At 47.7% G+C, this 19,401-nt stretch overlaps 2 protein-coding genes across 4 annotated transcripts in view; one reads left to right on the top strand and one right to left on the bottom strand.

Moving 5' to 3' along the window:
* The first annotated feature begins 42 nt into the window (after nt 1-42).
* LOC133144242 (transmembrane protein 88-like) lies at nt 43-1,894 on the top strand. The gene is made up of 3 exons (XM_061266835.1): nt 43-208; nt 532-912; nt 1,613-1,894. The coding sequence occupies exons 2-3, from the start codon at nt 538-540 to the stop codon at nt 1,892-1,894; spliced, it is 657 nt and encodes a 218-aa protein (XP_061122819.1). The 5' UTR covers nt 43-208; nt 532-537.
* Nucleotides 1,895-3,392: 1,498 nt separating this feature from the next.
* col4a6 (collagen, type IV, alpha 6) overlaps nt 3,393-19,401 on the bottom strand; it is a 40,357-nt gene continuing 24,348 nt past the window's right edge. Inside the window, exons 5-49 of one of the 3 annotated variants that reach the window (XM_061295545.1) lie at nt 17,673-17,807; nt 17,523-17,567; nt 17,302-17,421; nt 17,161-17,223; nt 16,893-16,928; nt 16,744-16,806; nt 16,613-16,648; nt 16,498-16,539; nt 16,345-16,434; nt 16,145-16,198; nt 16,008-16,070; nt 15,883-15,927; nt 15,757-15,810; nt 15,598-15,667; nt 15,342-15,452; nt 15,101-15,268; nt 14,810-14,860; nt 13,968-14,054; nt 13,734-13,888; nt 13,477-13,659; nt 13,215-13,398; nt 11,750-11,794; nt 11,409-11,480; nt 11,222-11,329; nt 10,714-10,932; nt 10,487-10,645; nt 8,267-8,437; nt 8,050-8,193; nt 7,759-7,881; nt 7,507-7,688; nt 6,959-7,022; nt 6,795-6,869; nt 6,609-6,716; nt 6,405-6,512; nt 6,250-6,321; nt 6,061-6,180; nt 5,851-5,967; nt 5,619-5,780; nt 5,432-5,530; nt 5,198-5,350; nt 4,960-5,076; nt 4,693-4,884; nt 4,455-4,626; nt 4,269-4,383; nt 3,393-3,885 (exon numbers count right to left, since the gene is read on the bottom strand). In XM_061295545.1, coding sequence (XP_061151529.1) covers nt 3,625-3,885; nt 4,269-4,383; nt 4,455-4,626; nt 4,693-4,884; nt 4,960-5,076; nt 5,198-5,350; nt 5,432-5,530; nt 5,619-5,780; nt 5,851-5,967; nt 6,061-6,180; nt 6,250-6,321; nt 6,405-6,512; nt 6,609-6,716; nt 6,795-6,869; nt 6,959-7,022; nt 7,507-7,688; nt 7,759-7,881; nt 8,050-8,193; nt 8,267-8,437; nt 10,487-10,645; nt 10,714-10,932; nt 11,222-11,329; nt 11,409-11,480; nt 11,750-11,794; nt 13,215-13,398; nt 13,477-13,659; nt 13,734-13,888; nt 13,968-14,054; nt 14,810-14,860; nt 15,101-15,268; nt 15,342-15,452; nt 15,598-15,667; nt 15,757-15,810; nt 15,883-15,927; nt 16,008-16,070; nt 16,145-16,198; nt 16,345-16,434; nt 16,498-16,539; nt 16,613-16,648; nt 16,744-16,806; nt 16,893-16,928; nt 17,161-17,223; nt 17,302-17,421; nt 17,523-17,567; nt 17,673-17,807 — 5,013 coding nt within the window. In that variant the 3' untranslated portion in view covers nt 3,393-3,624. The remainder of the gene's footprint in view (nt 3,886-4,268; nt 4,384-4,454; nt 4,627-4,692; nt 4,885-4,959; nt 5,077-5,197; nt 5,351-5,431; nt 5,531-5,618; nt 5,781-5,850; nt 5,968-6,060; nt 6,181-6,249; nt 6,322-6,404; nt 6,513-6,608; nt 6,717-6,794; nt 6,870-6,958; nt 7,023-7,506; nt 7,689-7,758; nt 7,882-8,049; nt 8,194-8,266; nt 8,438-10,486; nt 10,646-10,713; nt 10,933-11,221; nt 11,330-11,408; nt 11,481-11,749; nt 11,795-13,214; nt 13,399-13,476; nt 13,660-13,733; nt 13,889-13,967; nt 14,055-14,809; nt 14,861-15,100; nt 15,269-15,341; nt 15,453-15,597; nt 15,668-15,756; nt 15,811-15,882; nt 15,928-16,007; nt 16,071-16,144; nt 16,199-16,344; nt 16,435-16,497; nt 16,540-16,612; nt 16,649-16,743; nt 16,807-16,892; nt 16,929-17,160; nt 17,224-17,301; nt 17,422-17,522; nt 17,568-17,672; nt 17,808-19,401) is intronic. The other 2 variants (XM_061295614.1, XM_061295687.1) reach the window with 2 other exon arrangements.

The following is a 19,401-nucleotide window of genomic DNA, read 5'->3' as shown; positions in this document are numbered from 1 at the left end:
GGAGTGAGGGAGAACCGGGCCAGACAGCATTATGGACTCAATTAGATGAGTTGAGACAAAGACACCGCTTGCTTCCAGGAGAAACACTGAGGAGGAACATACAGCTCAACGGAAGCCCAAAAAGTGAAATCCACAGAAGAAAAGCAGCAAAGGCAAGCAGGAGGAGCAGCGAGAGGTCCATCGGACCCTCACACACAGCGACAACAATGTGAGTACAACGTTAGGAACCTTTTTTAACTAGGCAAGTAGGCACAAGGTGGCGCAAATTCTCTGGCAAACTCTTTACAAAAAAGCTAAAGTTGTTGATTAATTGATACATTTTGACAGCTCTATTTTTTTTTGCATTTAATCTAACCATGTTCACTGTGAGGGCCGGTCTGAGATTGCAGGTGGGCCAGAACTGGCCCCCGGGCCGTGGTTTGCTCACATCGCTAGCATAGACAGGTGACATAAAATACATGATTTGTAATTCAAAACAAAAAAGACTTTCCCCCCTCCTCCGTTCGTCAAGATGATGTTTCATTCCCACAGTCCACCATGAGTATGACTGGCACGCTGGAGAAGGGGGCGCACCATCAGGTCCTGGATCTTTCTGAGGAGCTGCCGCCTCACCATCACCCTCACGGCAACCACCAGTGTCTGGCCTCCACTCCTGCGGTGGCGGGAGGGGGCAGGGAGACGCCCTCGCGGGTGGTGGTGCCCCCACCTTACTCCGCAGCCGAGGGCGGGGCGGGCGGCGAGACCCCGCTGGAGCTGCGGGGGTCCCTGGACTGCTGGGCCTGCTCGGTTCTGGTGACGGCTCAAAACCTGGTCATCGCCGCCGTCAATGCCTGCCTGGCCGCGCTGGTGTTTGGTAGCGTCTTGACGCCAGCCATCGTCATGGTGTTCTTCGGGTTCCTCTGCCACTCCACGGTAAGTAAGAGGGGAAACTCGTGTCCAGACCAAGAATGGTTTTACTTTTCCTACTCGGAGGCCTGGTCGCCCATGATGTGAGGGATCTTCTCATCACATGCATTTCGCAATCTTGAAAGGATTCTCGGGAGACCAACAGGCCCAGTAAGCTTAAGTCAAGACGGTCACGCTTCAGCGACTTTCTAATACAATGGCCTTTAATGAGTGGACTTTTCTTCTACGTTCCTCTGGTTAGACTTCATGTGACAGCGGCTTAGTGGAGGATTAAGGCGGACCTGGCAAGATGGAAAAAAAGAAAGTTAGAGGAGGTCATCACCAGACTACCTGGTGGTGATATTCCACTCGTTTTTCTCTCAGCTTTGAAGACGCAGATAGCGCATGAAACCAAAAAGTAAGCAAGCTTGCACGAGACAATTCCTCCGCATCTACTCCGGTGTTTTGACTCTCCGACTGTCAGAAAGCTTGTAATCGGCCGCGCTCACCCTCTCTCCCCCAAAAGGTGATTGATGCCTCGCTTCGACTCCCGACATTCTCCTCCGTCACGTCACGAGGCGATAAGGAAGATTCAGTCCTGCTGTCTCCTCTCAAACTCCCTCGTTTGTTTACACTTTACCACCATCCCACCTTTGGCTCGAGTGAGCTCAACTTTAGGAAGGGTTTCTATTTTTGTGTTACTCACAAATGCTGTCTTCACTTAAAGGTGCGACCCCACGGGACTAGCATGTACTGCGCCGACCTGCTGACGGACGGAGGCTGCGTGGCTCTACTGGTGGTGGGCTTCCTGCTGGTGACGCCTCTGCTGGTGCTGGCCTTGGCCGCATACTGCCGCCTGGCCAGGCACCTCCAGCTGGGCCTGTGCTTCATCCCGTACAGCCGGGCCGTGTACAAGAACCTACCGGCCAGTCAGCATCGTGGACTGGGGGGTTGCTGCGGAAGCCGGGATGGGGTGGGTGGCGGGGGCAAGGGAAAGGTCTGGGTATGAACTTTTTATTTTATTTTTTTAAAGTAAATGAATGAACATGGATGATTAAATACAATGTCAGCTTCTCGTGAAGGTACACTATATTTTTTGTTGCGTAATACCGAATTCATACACTGCATGCATTTTGTATTGTACCACTAACTACCAGGTTGCACTGACAATAAACATTTGTCCAAAATAGATTGTTAAAGTTTTTCTCTCTCCTGTTTAATTAAAATGATATACAGATAGCAAAGCGTTAAAAAAAAAAGACATTCTGAAAGACCGAGGCTTTAAAAAAAAAAAAAAGGTAAGGTAAGGCAGTTACGATAGTTCCATTCCCGGCCACAAGATGGCGACAGCCTCACTGAAAACGGCGGAGCTGTTGCGTTGGAACAAAAAAAGAAAAACAAAATGAGGCGGCATGAGCAGAGAAAAGTATACAATGTCATTTGTTTTTCTTTGGTTCTGGTCCTTTTTGAGGAAAACCATATTTATTTTTCCATCACTGCTGACACTGGATGCATAACATATTCAAACAAACATCAGAGTGAATATACAGGATATTTGCCACTCCTCTAATTTTAATGTACACGTCTGCCCACCCCTCCTATCCCGGTAAATAAAAATGATGGATAGTATCATGATTCTGATAGAATAATTACACTTTAGATTACAAATCGAGACAAATCTATAGACATGTGGTCATAGTAGTGGTTCTAAGTCCCAAAGCTTTCCTTATCTGGGCATCTGTTTTATCCTTATTAATATATTTGGGAAATTCAGCAGTCCATTCTTAAGAGCGCACGCTAAAAAAAAAAAACGCTTATGTTGCCTAGGAAATAAAAAACAAACAATAACAAAGCACTAAGAGCATTTAGGGGGTGTCAGCAAAAAACTATGTACAGCAATAATTAACATTCTATCAGACAAGAGTGTGTGGTGTTGAATTACAAAAAGTGAAAACAAAATAGTTTTCAGCCCGGGAAGTGATTTAGTTTGTTATATTTATTCCCCAAAAATGATCAGTGCAAAATATTTGTCATCCAGAACTGCTGCTGGTTGGCCATGCGAGGGGATTTGTAGAAAAGAGTGCTGCTTTAGTTTATGCAGCTCGTCTGGTAGTAGCACCGGTGAGAAGAACACAAACAACATACATGTTGACTGAAAAATAAAGATGCATATGTCGTAACTGTAACAAGAAGCGAATGTATTGTGCCGTTACGTTTGTTGTCGTTAGAACTGCGGGGTGCAGTCTAACACAAAAGGACACTTCTCCCAAATAATACTGTCGCCACAGTTTCTGATGAATGCATGCATAAAGAATGAGTACACGTGAATGTTAGCCAGTCGTCAAAAAAAAAAAAAAAGCTTTTAAACTTTTTTTTTTTTTTTTTTGCATGTGCTGCAGCTAAAACAGCTCATATTCAAATTTTCGGAAGTAACCAGCATCCAACAAGTGATGCAGACCCCAGCAGATGCAAAGGCGGAACAGTCGGCATGCTCTGAGGTAGCCGCCCCCAAAACCATGCTCACGGGAGCAAAGACATAGACAACACAAAACACACAACGTAGCACCATGGTCAGTGATAATCCGGAGGAGAGTAGAGCCCTCCTCTCATCGACCCCCCCACCCCCACCCCTCCCGATATGCCATTCTTTCTGAAAATTATGATCGAGCAGAGGAGGCTCATTTTCAGTCACATGTTCTTGCTCTTGTAGTTTTCTTTTCCTCTTTTGTCGCCTCTTCCCTACAAGACCTTGCTGCACACTTGGCAGCGGCTGACTTTGGAGCGCTCTTGGCCTCCCTTCAGGGTCTCCTGCGCTGGCGAGTAGACAAACTCTTGGTTGGGATCCACCGTGGTCAGCCAGAAGCTGTACTTGTTGGCAAAGTAGTGGCACGTGCCCTTGGCACCGTTACACTCGATGAATGGCGTCGCCCGGAAATCCTCCAGGCACGAGCCGGGGGAAACCAGGGACTGGCCGCCGCCTTCGGCCCCGGCCGCTGTGTGCTAAATCCGGAGAAACATTTTGTTTGTATCAGATAAATAAAAGCAGAAAAAAGTTTAGCCTGGGTCGTTAGAGGAAGTTCCAGAGAGTATGTTTGTACTTTGCTGAAAAGGCTGATCTGAAATGCCACAAGATGGCGCTGAAAAGGAAAGTCATACGTCTCAACTTAATATGAGGGCAGAGCTATAGTTACACCGAGATGTTAGCAAAAGCTCTGGAGAATGTTCATCGCATTTGCGCGGGTTTTTTTTTCTGCTGAAAAAGCTGAGCTACGATGCTACAAGATAGCATCACAGCCCTGTAAAATAGGATGGGGGGGGTGGTCACCACATACATTTCCTGCTGAAATATTTTTGAAGCTATGTATTTTTGAGGCAATACTTACCATAAGGAAGGAGTAGCCTATCCAGAGACTCCTCCAGCCCGGGGGGCAGTTGGGGATGGTCAAGTCCTGACTGTGGACCGCCACCGCCTGTGATGGCGCCTCGCACACTGAACATCTGGGGGCGGAAAATATTGTAAGAGAGAATTCCAAAAATTCCAAAATCTGAACTGCAAAAGCGCTCGATACCTGCTGATGTAAGGCCGAATCTGATTCTGGGCCACGGGCATCATGGGAATGGGCGCGGTGGTGGAGAGCCAGTACGATTTGTCGTTGCGGCTGGCGTAGTAGCACACCTCGTTTGGGGAGCAGTAGAGGAACGGGATGGTGCTGAACCTGGGGAGGCAGGAACCCGGCTGACCTGGGAGGACAAAGACGAGACGTGTGGTTTCCAGCAAAGGTCAGCCGATCTGGCGCCTTTTCATACCGAGGTCCTGGTTGTGTGCCTTCTCTTGACCCTCCACGTAAAGCAAGCTGTAGCCGTCCCACAGTTTGGCCATGCCCTGAGGACACATGGGAATCTGTGCGTTCTGGCTATGCTTCACCAAAGTGTAGCCAATACTGATGCTGCGGCCCACCGAGCCGGGACTACCGGGTCGACCAACAACACCGGTAGGGCCTGAGGAAGAAAATGCAAAGAGGTATTTTTTTGTGTATCTTGCGCAAAGTGAGTAAAAAAAAAACTAAAGCATACCTTGATCTCCCGTGGCTCCGGGAAAACCAGGAGGACCAGGGTCACCAATTGGTCCAGCTGAACCAGCGGAACCAGTGCGGCCCAGTTTACCAACACCGCCTGGACGTCCCTTCGGACCTGAGGAATAAACGGTGAAAGCTTGATTTCAAAGGAATCAACCAAGCGATGGCTGGAAACTCCGAAAACATGTACCTTGGGGCACAGGAATGAAAAATGCTCCTGTTTTGTAAATATTCACCTGGGCGTCCAGGCAATCCAGGCTGACCGGGCCCTCCGGGGAAACCAGGAGATCCAGGGTTACCTACAGGACCGACATCTCCCACAGGTCGCTCATACGATGGAATTCTCCCGGGCAGTGTGATACCGGGGCGACCCTTTGGACCCGCCGGGCCTGAGCAGGAAGGCGACGCAAAACATTATCAACATAAACTAAAGTCTTGCTCCACATTTTTGGAGTTTTGAGTCCCCTTACCTCGGAAACCTTTGGCTCCTTTGCCTCCGTAATAGCCAGGGTCACCTGGAAATCCTTTAAGACCTGGAGTGCCGCTGAATCCAGTATCACCTTGGGGTCCTACAAAGTAGATTTCATAGTGTAAAAACGACTCCCGGTGACAATAAATAATAATCACAAAGAAAGTCTCAAAGAAGTCCAAGTCTACCTTTGAAGCCAGGACTGCCAGGGAGTCCGGGGCTTCCGGAAGGCGCTGGTTCTCCTTTCCTGCCAGGGGCTCCAGGGAAACCCGGGAGTCCGGGATCACCTCTTTCTCCCTGGTCCGTACCTGGACCGGGTGGCCCGGGAAGGCCTGGAGGACCAGTCAAACCTGAAGAAGAGAAGCGATGAAGGTGAGACAGGAAAAAGCCAAGAGGGTAGAATTAAAGATCTGCACTTACCAAACTCTCCATCCAGGCCAGGGAGGCCGGGATCTCCCAAGGGTCCAGGAATGTCTGAACCGACTGAATTACCAGGGAGTCCAGGTCGACCTGGGAATCCATTGACTCCAGGACCACCTGACACACAAGGCCACACCCCATTACGGTTCAGCCCACCTAAATGTAATCTGTCCGTCAATTATTCCCCATGTCTGGCTTGGGTTGTCTAACCTGGCGCTCCTCTCTCTCCCTTTGATCCTGGGAAACCTGGTCCTCCTGGGTAAGAGACGCCTCTCTCGCCCTTCAACCCCGGAACACCAGGGGCACCCTGTCGAGTTCCGGCACTCACCCCTGTAAAAAAAAAAAAGAAGTTACAATTAGCAAACAAAATCAACTCCTAGCATTGAGAAAGCTAACTACCAGGTGTCCCAGGAAGGCCTTTAGGTCCACGGAGGCCATTAAGTCCGTCCAAACCAGGAGCTCCAGAAAGACCTGAAAAAACACAAGAGGGTGTCTGTCCGGCATTCATTGTTTTACTCCAAAAAAGAAAAACAAAAGGCGAGTTGTTGTCTGACCTTTAGGTCCAGGGCCTCCAGGGCCTCCGGGCAAACCAGGGGTTCCATCAGACCCACTTCTCCCGGGGAAGCCAGACTGACCTTTGGGACCTGGGTAACCAGGTGAACCTACCGACATGATATATGTTGGTAAATGTACAAAAAGGGCCCGTTGAAGAAGAATTCCATCCAACATGGATGGCAGCCATCCGTCGTCACGCTCACCCATTATTCCAGGCCGTCCACCTTCTCCAGGTCCTCCCTTGAGACCAGGGAAACCGGGACTTCCAGGAAAGCCATCATCACCGGGAGCGCCAATGTTGCCGCGTCCACCTTGAGGAACACAGCTTGCGCTTAATCAATGCGAAGTGATTGGAGCCTTGTGGGTGGCACCTTTCCTTCTAGCTTTACCTGGATATCCTGGATCTCCAGGCTGCCCTTTCTGGCCAGGACCGCCGGGATAGCCATACGACTCTCCAGGCTGACCTGAGGAATACAGTTTAGGATTTAAATTAGATTAAAGTAATAAATAAATATTAAAATAGCTTTTGTGTGTCAGGTGAAATCGAACTCACCTTTGGTACCAGGACGACCGGACGGTCCAGGATTTCCGGGGTTACCAGGGTATCCGTCGTCTCCCTGTAAAGAAAACAAAGTTGAAACTCACATCCTCAACTTCTATGCAGGACTCTACTAACTAATGTTCAGTTGCCTTTTTTTCAGCGCTAGAAGTTTTCACCAATACCAATACTGATACCACCAATACTTTTTCAAATATAAAAAATTCAATTCGCACATTTAGAGATGATTAAGAACAAAAACCTTGCTTTGTATTTGACGTACATATGGTGATTTGTCAATGTGTCAAGATATGGCATTATAGCGCCCACTACTGGTGAGGAAGACTTGCTCAATTTCAAACTGTTTTTTTTTTAGGTTTAAACATTGGAAGGCGTTATTGGCATTTGGCAGCCGCCATTAAAATAAGGCCAGTATCATCCCAGATACCTGGTATTAGTACTCGCCCTTCCCCACTCCTCACTAAGCCAGAGATATTCAGCTTTGCGAAAAATTAAAGAATGAAACTTGTCCAAAATTGTCATATTTGAGAGTTTTTCCTTACTCTTGCTCCAGCGGTGCCGGGGAATCCCAGGATTCCGGCTTCGCCTTTAGGACCAGGGCCGCCGGGAAATCCAGGCTGTCCGGGGAAACCAGGCTGTCCCGGCAGCCCTTTACTCTGTTCAGCAAAACCCGGGAGTCCAGGCAGACCCTGACGACCCGGCGAACCTGGAAAACCTTTGTCCCCTGTGGAAAACAATGGCAGTATTGCGACTGACTCGTCTCATGCAAATGGAAGCAACCAATGTATGTATACCTCGGGGTCCGACGAAGCCGGGAAGGCCGCTGGGTCCAGGGGTTCCGGGGTCCCCTCTCGGTGGCTCCCTGCCTAAAATTGGAGGGCCGGGTGGGCCTGCAGGACCGGGAAACCCTGATTCGCCTAAATACGAGAAGAAAAGAAAAAAGAGTTTTTGATCTCTGAAACTTTCACATACTGAAATGTGACTAGAATGAATACACGACTAAAAATGTAAATGGAACACTGTGAACCATATAAATAAATAAAACCCAGGCGTGGTCACCTTCATCCCGGTTTTGGACACACTACCTTTCTGTCCAGGATAACCGGGCCCTCCAGGAAGTCCATCTCTTCCTGGCCCTCCAGGTCCTCCTTTCCCCCCAGGAAATCCCGGATTCCCAGGACGTCCTGGTGATCCGGGGAAGCCCGTCACGCCTGGGAAACCTCGTTCGCCTGTGTAGAAAAAGAAAACATGCTGTTTGCTTTTTTTTTTTTCCAACGACGAGCAATGTCATCAGAGGCATACCTTTCCTTCCTGGTATTCCTGGCACTCCTTCCCTTGTTCCTGGTCCTGGAGGTCCAGGGGGTCCCCTTAACCCTGATGAGCCCGGGGTACCGGGTAGTCCTGGAGTACCCTTCATACCAGCAGGTCCTGGGAATCCTGGGTCTCCTCTCTCTCCCTTTCGACCAGGAAAACCTGGTGGACGATGGACCTCGTTTCATTATTATTATATTAAACGATCATTATCGGGGGTGAAGCATGGAGAAACACGCCGTTGGTTAAAAAAGCAATCAAAAGCACTCTTCAAAACTTGTAATTGTTTGAAAATGTGTTTTTTGTGTTTTCAATCAGCCTTTCCAAATAAACTCACCTCCAAGAAATGATGAATTTTGCATTCTTGCACACACACAGATTATAAATACACACGTTGCAGAGTATGGCTGCAATTGCACTCTGATTGGAAAATACACACTTATGTATGGAAGTTTATCTGTGCCATCGGATTTTGAATTCGAATTTGTAGCACTGAATTTTTTTACATCCAATTTTTAACACTGAATTTTTTTTTTGCATCTAAATCAGACTTTGAATTTTAAAAGCCATCGAATTTCTAGCACTGAATTTTTTTTTCCTAAGACATTTTTTTCAATGTCTCAAAAAATTCAGTGTCAAAAAATTCCACGTCTTAAAAAATTCAGTGTAAAAAAATTCGACATCTCCAAAAATTCAATGTAAAAAAATTCAATGTCTAAAAAAATTCAGTGTAAAAAAATTCGATGTCTCCAAAAATTCAGTGTAAAAATATTCAGCGCGGACATCCGGGGTAACCAAGGGAGAAGTAATCGATCCCTGTATCAAATCATCCAACGTTCAGCCAATCAAGTTACGCTCCATTGGTCATGTGACGTCGAAACAGGAACGTCGTGAAGTTCAAAGGTAACAGTAACAGTTAATACTGTAATACTGTAATGAACTTGAACTTCACGACGTTCCTGTTTCGACGTCACATGACCAATGGAGCGTAACTTGATTGGCTGAACGTTGGATGATTTGATACAGGGATCGATTACTTCTCCCTTGGTTACCCCGGATGTCCGCGCTGAATATTTTTACACTGAATTTTTGGAGACATCGAATTTTTTTACACTGAATTTTTTTAGACATTGAATTTTTTTACATAGAATTTTTTGAGATGTCGAATTTTTTGACACTGAATTTTTTAAGACATTGAATTTTTTGACCATGAATTTTTTGAGACGTTGAAAAAAATGTCTTAGGAAAAAAAAATTCAGTGCTAGAAATTCGATGGCTTTTAAAATTCAAAGTCTGATTTAGATGCAAAAAAAAATTCAGTGTTAAAAATTGGATGTAAAAAAATTCAGTGCTACAAATTCGAATTCAAAATCCGATGGCACAGATAAACTTCCATACTTATGATCATCCGCGTTGTTGATTAAAATAAATTGAACTAAGTTGGTGATTGCAGATGTAAGTATTGAGAAACAAAAATTGTAGTGCAATTCCAGACTAAATTAGCATATTCAAACCATCAAGGAGTAACTAAATTCTACCATTCGATTCTTAAAAAAAAAGAATTTTTGAGCTGTCCCACCAGGTGAGTGGGACGTGATGAAAAAGTCCTTTTTTTTAAGAATGAAGCCTTGTTGAGTTTGTGGTCACACAAGCCGAGTGCAGAGAAATTGGCAGAACAACAACTGGAACGTCTCGGTGCACTACAAATGTTAGTGCTAGTTGCAATAAAAAAAATAAGAACAGCTGGAAAGAAGAACACTTCCAAATGTCTTGCAGCTAAAATGTCCACAAAGTTGCTCATTCAATTGAGCGGATGCTTTCATGGACATTTTGAGCCGGAACATGGATGTGCGTTGGGCCGTTGATGGAAGCAGCAAAAGATGGAGCGGATTGCTACATATGCGGAAAACCAAAAAAAAAAAAAGGGGGAGTATCTCACCTTGACAGCCTACATTGGAAGGAGCCAACACCAAGAGGAAACAGGCGGAAAGGATGGATGGAGGTGACGATGTGGGAAGGAGGGAAAGAAAGGTGGAGGAAAGACACAAGACGTGGGAATATCAACGCAAAGGGAGGGAGAAAATCTTTCGGGTGAGTTTGAACACGACAAAACGCGTGGTGTGACGTCTGGTTCAAAAATGGAGAGAATCAACAATCAGGACAAAGTCACAAAATCGCATTTGCTCGTCTAACAGGAAACTTTTTCTTCACCTGGTGAGCCGCTTTGGCCCTTGCTGCCATCGATTCCCGGCGGACCGGGGAATTCGACGGTTGGGTCGCCCGGGAGGCCGACAGGACCAGGAAGCCCAGGATAACCGTCCACTCCGCGTTCCCCCTTAAGCCCAGGAACACCCGAGCGCCCATCCAGACCTGATCGAACAAAAGTGCTGACTGAGTTACGGTATTCATGGGACTCTAACGCCATCAGCGTGACGCACCGGGCGATCCGGGCCCTCCTGGTGTGCCAGGCTGGCCCTTATCTCCGGGACTTCCGGGAAAACCATCCTGTCCCGGAGGCCCCCCGGTGGCTCCCAGAACTTCCCCAGGCTGGCCTTTGGCTCCGGGGCGTCCCGGGACGCCATCCTTCCCCCTGGCCCCATCAAAACTCCGCCCCGGGGTACCGGGGACTCCGGCATCCCCTCTGGGTCCGGGAAAACCTGCAAGAGGAAGCAAGATCAATAAATGGATTGATAGCTTGGTTCAATTAAAATTGGATGAGTTCTTTTCAAGTGGTGGCTTGGAGGGACATTTCGGATGAGAATTACATACGGTGGTAAAATTCTGGTCTCACAAGAGCGACTGGAGCAGTGATTTTGTGAAACGGTTAAGAAATAGCCAAAGAATTGTAAAATCCAAGGGTCGCTAAAGGTCAAATTCAGTTCATGGTTAAAGAGTATTTTAGGTTCATCCTGAACTTTAAGTACGGCTGGCTGGCTGGCCGGCTACCTTGAGGTCCAGGCTGTCCTCCATAGCCGGGGTCTCCTCTCTCTCCTTTGCCACCGTCTAATCCTGGACGCCCGGGGCCTCCCGGTGAGCCCGGTTGACCTTTTGTACCTAACAGAAACAAACAGCTGCCATGAGACTCTGTCGTGGTTTCACGTCTCTTTACCAGTAATTTCTTTTTTTTTTTTACCTGGCCGTCCAGGTACACCGGGAAAACCGGGCAGTCCGACTTCACCGGGTATGCGACAGGGAAGAACTTGGCCTGCCAGCAGTCACACACAATTAGCAAGTGCACCCACACACAAAAAGTGATCTGAAAAGAAAATAGTTTTGAGCAGCGACATGTATCTCCACTCACAAACGGTTTGTTGACACTCTCCATTCACGCCATCACTACTTTTCAAACACAACTCATTTCTGGTCTTTTACTCCCTGCAAGTCATTTTTGTTTCAGTCTTTTGGAGTCGGCGCGTGTAAAACTCCGCCGGGCCCGTTACGCTGGCCGGCGGATGACAAAAGTTCATTACCCACCCGTTCCCTCTTGGCTGTCAATAACCTCTTCGCAGCTGTTTTCACCTGGACAGATGCACGTGCACGAAGAGCGATGGAGAGAAAGAGAGAGAGAGGTGGGAAATTGCAGCAGAAAAAGCCAGTCAGGGTCATTTGCATGCACCAAATCATGTTCATCAAACAAAACATGAGCAAAAATCAGCATTCAGTTCCATTGGTTGCCTCGAGGCTCATCGGGTTAAAGGCAAAAGCACATTTCAACGCTCGTCCAAATGCTTCCAAACAGATTATTGCACTTGCTGCGAGAGCAATTCGACGCTTGTCTCTTTGCTCCCGCCCGTGACAATAACCTTTCATATTAAAGAGCACAAAAATGGCTTGTTTAGCATTAGCATTGCGCTATGACAGCACACAGTCATTTCCGCAGATAAGCCAACTTTGTGTCGTTTGACCTCGGAGGACGAGAGACTTTAAATTCTTTATGGGACTCTTTTAAAGCACAGGTGTCAAACTTATCCGGGCCGCCATGTCATTTTTTGGTGAACACCAAAGCTAATCAAGTGTGTCCTGTTTGTTGCTAACGCTCCACTTTCATGTATGCTAGTATTTGAGTTGTTTGTTTGCTGAGTTTTTATTTCAAATCCATAGAGCTTAGTCCAGGGTTGTGTTTTTCTCTCATCAGTCTTGTTTAGACACATTTGAAAGCTTTTTCTCATACCGAAAATACAAAATATGTACGCAAGATGCAGGTGCTACTTTTGGCCACTTGGGGTCGCCAAACTCACGCGACACTGTGGTATCGGTAGCTTTGAACGTGAGCAACTTTCAAAGGCATGACCTGGTGAGTAAAGTGGGAAGTCAGTGGAACTTGAGTGGAGAGTATAAATATTGCGCTAAAATCTGGGAAATATGATAATAAAAAAAAAAATAGAATGAGGTGATTTTGAATTGATAATATTTTCACAGTTCCCACAGACCCCTGCTGGGAAATTTTACCTACGATGCGACCCACCCAAAAAAAGTTTGACACCTCTTTAATGTCATAATACAAATAGTTGAGTGACTCCAAATCAAATTGTTATCCACGTCCTCTGAGGCTAAAGGAGCACAGCGGCTGTTCAGGTTTTCACTCTCATCACATTGCAGCAATCAAAGCACTAACAAAGCGCTTTATCAACGAGAGAGATTATAGAGCAAGTGTAGAAGCTCATTAATGGAGACCATTAATTGTAACGTTAACAGCTTGCTGCAGCAGCCGAGGCGGGAAGGGCAGGAAGCTGCTTTTGGGAGAGAGAAATCCTTCCGAGGTTTTTGGGTGACTCCGCGAGGTAGGCGTGTAACCCTCCTAAAGTGCTTGGGCGTGGTTGCTACGGTAACTACTGAACCAAGAGGACGATCGGATGTTTGACTCACATTTCAACCTGTTGGGAGAATATGATACACGGACGCTCACACACTCAGGTATCGTCCGTCTGCTACCACTTACCTCTTGGTCCTGGCAAACCTGGCGTCCCCGGCAGTCCCGGTAAACCGGGTTCCCCGGGTTCTCCTCGGAAACCGGGCGTACCCACAAAGCCGGCGCCGGGCTCGCCGGGCCCTCCAGACCGACCCTTGGCACCTTGGAAGCCCGGGAAACCTTTCTCTCCGCGTGTGCCGATGCCGACGTCGCCCTGGAGAGGAGATTTACATTTCATAATGTTTATCAAACAGCCTCTTTGGAGGTTTTAATTTTTTACTGAAGCACTCACTGGGGGCCCGCGAGGTCCGGGGAAACCTGGTGATCCGTCCCTTCCTGGTGTTCCTGTTTCTCCTGTGGGCCCTCTGGGCCCAGTTGCTCCGAGTTCTCCCTTTTCTCCAAAACCATAGTTGGTGTAGTAAGACGCTCCCTTTTCTCCCTTGCGGCCAAAGAAACCACGTTCACCAGCGCGACCCTGAGGGAAGACCACAATTTGGTTGGGATTGGGCCAGACTACTACACGGACATTTCAGTTCGAACTTTACTCACAGGTGTTCCCTGGCCCCCAAAGCCAGGTGAGCCAGGGTCACCGGACTCCCCCTTTGACCCTGGGAAGCCGGGGTTGCCCGGGGTGCCCGGAGGTCCAGGAGGCCCGGGCAGCCCTGAGGAGCCGCCTCCGATACAGTTGCAGTCACCGGGATCCCCTTGTGGGGTGGACGGGACGGGTTAGAAGAGCAAAAGTCTCCGTTAGTGCTCAGCAGCGGATTCGTCGGTGGTTTGTACCTCTGAAGCCATTATATCCTCGGTTTCCCTGCGGTCCACGGGAACCAGGCAATCCCGGGACCCCCGGGATGCTGGTTCCAGGTGAAACTGCAATGACACGCGCAGGTTTAACTGAGAATCAACAGGAGCGACTTTCTAAGCCTAGAAATGGCGTGGCTTTCCGATTTCACACTGTTGGCTAATGAGAAGAGCTGCGCATGCTCAAGGAACAAAATGTAAATCAGCAATGTCAATTGTGACATTAGGTCTTGAAATAAAGACTTTTCCAGGGACATGATGGGCGAGCAGAACGGCGCAGCTTTGCGACACAGTGTGAAATCGGGGTTAGTCGCTTCTCATTGGCCGCGACAGCTTTGACAGGCTTAAACTGCAAGGTTATTTTAAGCGGTAGATTATTTCTTTTTTTTTAACTTCAATATAACACAGCTTTACATTAAGCATGAACCAAATTCACTGATTTTACATTGCTACATTTGGGGAACATGTGATTTGTGTTTTTGTTTTGTTTTGCAATGGCTGCATAACGTGCATGAATATAATGAATGCAAACAGGAACTGTTGCTTCATGTGTCCCTCCTACTTGCAAGTAAAATCAATGAATTATGTTCACTGGCGACACCCTGTGGCCAAAGATGAGAAAAGCAGCTTGCAGTCAAAAGACCAGTAAGCAAAACTTACCGCTCCACCTTGCACAGAATCAAAAGAGTTAAGCTATCGCCTGCTGAAAGTTGAGTTTGCTGGGCTGCTTTCTTATCGATTTATTCGCCCAGGCGAGCAAAAATATTGCCATTGTGACCATGGCAATATGGCTGCCGCCCGGGGGATACCTGAATTTGACTGACCAGTGGGCTTTTCCCCGTCGGGATAGATGACGCAGGGCTCACCGGGTCGGCCTTGGAGGACAGTAAAGTCAGTCAGCCGGGATTTCTGTCTTGCAGCTGCACTTACAACTGGCTTTCATGCCTTGAATTCATTGGTTTTATAGCGAGCGTAACGCCTGCCTGCTGCATCTCTAACACGAGGTTAATGCAATCATCAAGAGAAAACTTCACAGTTAAAAAAAAAAAAAAAACGTGATGATCCGCACCTATGATGAAAGAGAATTTTTATGAACCGGTCGTGTGTCAACATACTGGGTGTCCCCTGAGATCCGGGTGGCCCCTGAGGTCCGGGAGGTCCCGGGATCCCTGGAAGTCCAGGGGAGCCGGGGAGTCCTTCGACGCCATAGCCGGGTATGCCGGGGCTGCCTTTCTCTCCCTTTGGGCCCGGGGTGCCTGTGAAACCCAGAGTGGGACGGCCTCCTGACAAGAAACCAAAGACAATTGATCAAAATGACGACGTGGATACTTCTAAGAGCGGTCTGAGCCATGTTACCTGTATCGAACCCCCCAAGACCTGGTGGGCCAGGCGGGCCTGGAAATCCAGGAGGTCCTTGGTCACCGGGTGGACCTCGAAGCCCGTTAAAGCCCGGGTCACCCGGTGGTCCTGGGAGCCGAAGAAAATATTTGGAGGAAAAACGTCAACAGTACAAGCCTAAACAAAATCGTAGTTAAATCTTTCAGGTCCACTGTACTAGGGTGTTTGTTTTTCCGCCGACATCTTAAGGAACGTAAACCGTCGGGCTTTTTACCTTGAATAGATGTACTGGGACCGCTGACAAAAGCAGGAGGTCCTGGGAGTCCGGGGTCTCCCTGGTCTCCCTAAAAGACATTCAGCATTGACAACTTTTTGCTTAAATGAACAACCCAAGCTTGACCGTCTAAAATTAGAATAATTAAGGAAGTCCTACCTTGGGTCCGGTGTATCCGGGTTGTCCGGGGAAACCTGGAGTTCCAACATATCCCTGTGGCATAACAGATGTTTGGTTGAGCTCAGCCAATGAGGTAAAACAATCCAAATAAATGGGAGCGTCTACCTTTTGTCCTGGTAGGCCAGGAGGTCCGTTAAAACCCGGAGGACCCTGAAGACAACATAAGAAATAACAAACAAGACGCATTATACTCTCAATCTCGATTGAATATGAAGACGTGAAGTTCTTACTCTTGCCCCTGGGTATCCGGGTATTCCTTTCTCTCCGAATTCGCCGCGGAAACCAAAAGGACTCTGAAGTTGAAGAAAAACCACCAACGTTGACAAACCCAAAGGTGTACAGACAGCCTTGGAGGACGAGCACTTACAGGGAGGCCGCGATTCCCAGGGAAGCCACGGATTCCCTTTGGGCCGGATTCACCCTTACAAAGTAGAAGAAAGAAAAGTCAGCTTGGATTGAAGTCACGGTAAAACATCTGTTAATTAATTTCAATAATTATCGGCGAAAATGTGAGAAGTCAGACAAGTAGTATCATTTCCTGTAATGAATACGCCGGATCTTTCTTACCTTATCTCCTTTATAGATGGTGAGGGTTTGCTCGCTTCTTAGAGACCCGTCACCTGGAGTACCACTCGGTCCCGGAAGCCCCAAATCACCCTGGAGACCAAAACAGATTTGATCAAGAGAGATAACCGGATGGAAGGATTTTTAATAACAAACCTTGTCTCCTTTTTCGCCTTGATATCCGTCACTACGACTTCCCTAAAACAAAAGTTGCAATTGGAGAGGTTTCAAAAATGACAAAGTCACACAGATTGCTTGTTTGTGGACTTACCATTGGCCCTGGTGGACCTGGAGGACCAGGTTGTCCCTGAAGACAAACAACACAACCTCACTCAACATTTATTTCACGACACAAGAAAGGGGGGGGGGGGGGGGGTTATATGTGCAGTTTTCTCGACATACGGGATATCCCTCCGGCCCCGGTGGGCCAGGGAAGCCGAGTGGGCCATCGGGACCTCTGGCGCCCTGCAGCGACAAACACATTTTCAAATTTGGATGAAGATGGGGAACACAAAACGGGGGGAAAAAGTTGTAACAGTACAAAATCTTACAGGTCGACCGTCTTCTCCTGGAAGGCCAGGTAAACTCTGAAACAAACACAAGTTTGAGAAGGCTGCGCAGATACTTAAGTCATATGACAAAAGAATAAATAAATAATGCAAGAGAGAATCAGTACAGACTGTCTGAAAATCAAATAGCAGCTACTTTGCCGCCATCTGGTGGCCATAAGCAATTACTGCAAGCTATGACGCATGAAATATCCTTAACAGTTTTGCCAGGTGTTAACACAACTTTAAGAAATTGTCAGTGAGAACTCACAGTGGTGCCATCACCAGTAATGTATCGAGGTTCTCCTTTCAGACCCTTCGGCCCGATGGGTCCCTGGGGAAGCACCACAACATCGTTACTGAGTACTAGGTAAAAATAAATAAAGAGTGAAACAAGCGGATCGGTCTTTACTGCAAAACCAGGTAGCCCAGGCGCTCCGGTGCCGTAACCAGGATAGCCGGGCTGGCCTCTGGTCCCGTTACAGCCGTCTAGTCCTGGTTGTCCTCTGCTACCTTGCTGACCAGTGTGACCCTATGTTCACCGGGAAAAATCAAAACCAAATACGGTTTGGTACTCGTCCATCCCAAATCATTTACTCTTAGATTTTTGATTCTTGCATTGTGCCTACTTACAGGTACGCCATCATTTCCTTGAAATCCTGGTACGCCCATTGGTCCCTGTTGAATCAATCAAATCAATCAATGACAGGATAACATTTTGTTGAGTTTTATGATATTTGCTTGTATGTGATGAACAACTGTGTCAAAGTCTACAACACCCACTTTGTCTCCTTTCGGGCCGGATGGTCCTTTCAAGCCAATATGGCCCTTCTCTCCTTTGGGGCCTGTAGGCCCCAGGCCGCCACGGGGCCCCTCTGGCCCACTTTGACCAACCTCCCCCAGGGGCCCTGGACGACCCTTAGAAGAAAGAAGATAAGGTCATTAGTCTAGTGTTGTTGTCAAGTGTAACCCACGTTGCAAATTATTGAGGTAAGGAGGGAAAAAAAGTTGTATCTATAAAAATCTATAAATGAATACAAATCAAAGAGAAGTGCTTTTCAGGGTGCGCTTCCACATTTCCACCACACGGGGGCAGTAAAATGCAATGAAAATCTCAATGTGCGCAGAGAGAGAGACAGACACACACACACGCACACACACACACACCAAGATGATTGACATTCAAAGCCATTAGTTAGTTCCCATTTAAGGGGGTGAGCGGAAACACCAGAGACGGAAGGAGGAAGGTGAAGGGCGTGTCAGATGTCAGAGAATTTGATCGCGGCGATGAAAAAAAAATCAACTAGAGGCCTTGATATATTGTTTAAAAATACTACATTCAATGTATATTGACATAAAGTGCAATAGACCGCTTGCATCCACTTTGTTTTTACTCTTAGGTGAACCTCCAACCGTTTAGTCCAAAATCATGTTGTGACAACTAATAACGAGTAGACAGCGATCCCGCCTTTGACTTGACCAGCGTGGGCGGTGCCGGAGGCCTCGGGGCAGCCGTGTTGACGTGATGAGAGGGTTTGCGCGAGGTAAAGTCAGCCCTGTCAGCGCCGTCTGGATTCCATCTTGCCTCCACACCTGGTTTCACACGGAGAAAACCACGCCGGGAGTGCCACTTTCTCTCACGCCAGGCCTTCCGGCTTAGGTGCGGGGGTCACGTTTGATTTGGAAGGCCAAGTACCAGTTGACATGGGGAGATGGATAAACATCTCAAAGGTATGCTGTGAGATTCCTTGAATGTAAATTATTAGCCTTGGCTTAATGAAGGTTGGGAGACCCTGCTTTAAGCAGACGTGTCGGGTCGTTTGGAAGCGGTCTGTGTTTTCGTGCCAGAGAGTCAACGTTCCGGTCAGCCCTCAGCGGACCTTCCACCCTCATCATCTTCCAGCAGAGTGGTCAGTTTGTAGGCCCAAATCCCCTCCAGCACAAAGGGCACAAAGGGGCCTATTCGGGGCGGCTAAGCTCTCTGGACTTAGCGCTCCCATCGAGGTCCTGCCTCACTTCCTGGAGCGGGAGAGCGCTCGGACAGATAGTTTCGGGACGGACGAGTGTGTGTGTGAAAGTGTGCGTGTTGTCCTGGATGTCCACCCTCAGGCCGTCGGGGGGTTTAACCGCTCGTATTGTTCTGGTGGCGGGGCGAAGATTTAACTGTCACTCTGCATGCTCACTGTAGGATAGTGATGGGGGCAGAATTTGGTGCTGGTGATTTTGGTGGAGGGGAGATTTGGCAAATGAATGGGTTTGGTGGACTATGGTGGTGCAGGCTCAGAGCAAAATTCCAGCTGTGGCACCTTGACCTTTAAACTCTGGACGCACAGATACAACAGATAATAAATGACAGAAAAGATTTGTCTGAATTTCACTGGGATGACTAAAATATTTTTTTTATGAAGCGCAATTTGGGAGCGAGATAATTACGATGGTGCGTTCATTATGACCACAAGGGGGCAGTGTAATATCGTCACGCAGAGCCAAACGCAATACATACTCATTTTTT

Source organism: Syngnathus typhle, linkage group LG1, assembly GCF_033458585.1.
Source record: "Syngnathus typhle isolate RoL2023-S1 ecotype Sweden linkage group LG1, RoL_Styp_1.0, whole genome shotgun sequence".
Classification (NCBI taxonomy): domain Eukaryota; kingdom Metazoa; phylum Chordata; class Actinopteri; order Syngnathiformes; family Syngnathidae; genus Syngnathus; species Syngnathus typhle.
Note: the sequence above shows the minus strand (reverse complement) of the source record. Positions and strands in the feature narration are given on the sequence as shown.

Bases quoted from the DNA above. Each gene is read 5' to 3' on its own strand.
- LOC133144242 (XM_061266835.1), top strand. From the start codon at position 538: ATGAGTATGACTGGCACGCTGGAGAAGGGGGCGCACCATCAGGTCCTG. The intron at 913-1,612 runs GTAAGTAAGAGG...CTTCACTTAAAG, and splicing joins GGTTCCTCTGCCACTCCACG to GTGCGACCCCACGGGACTAG.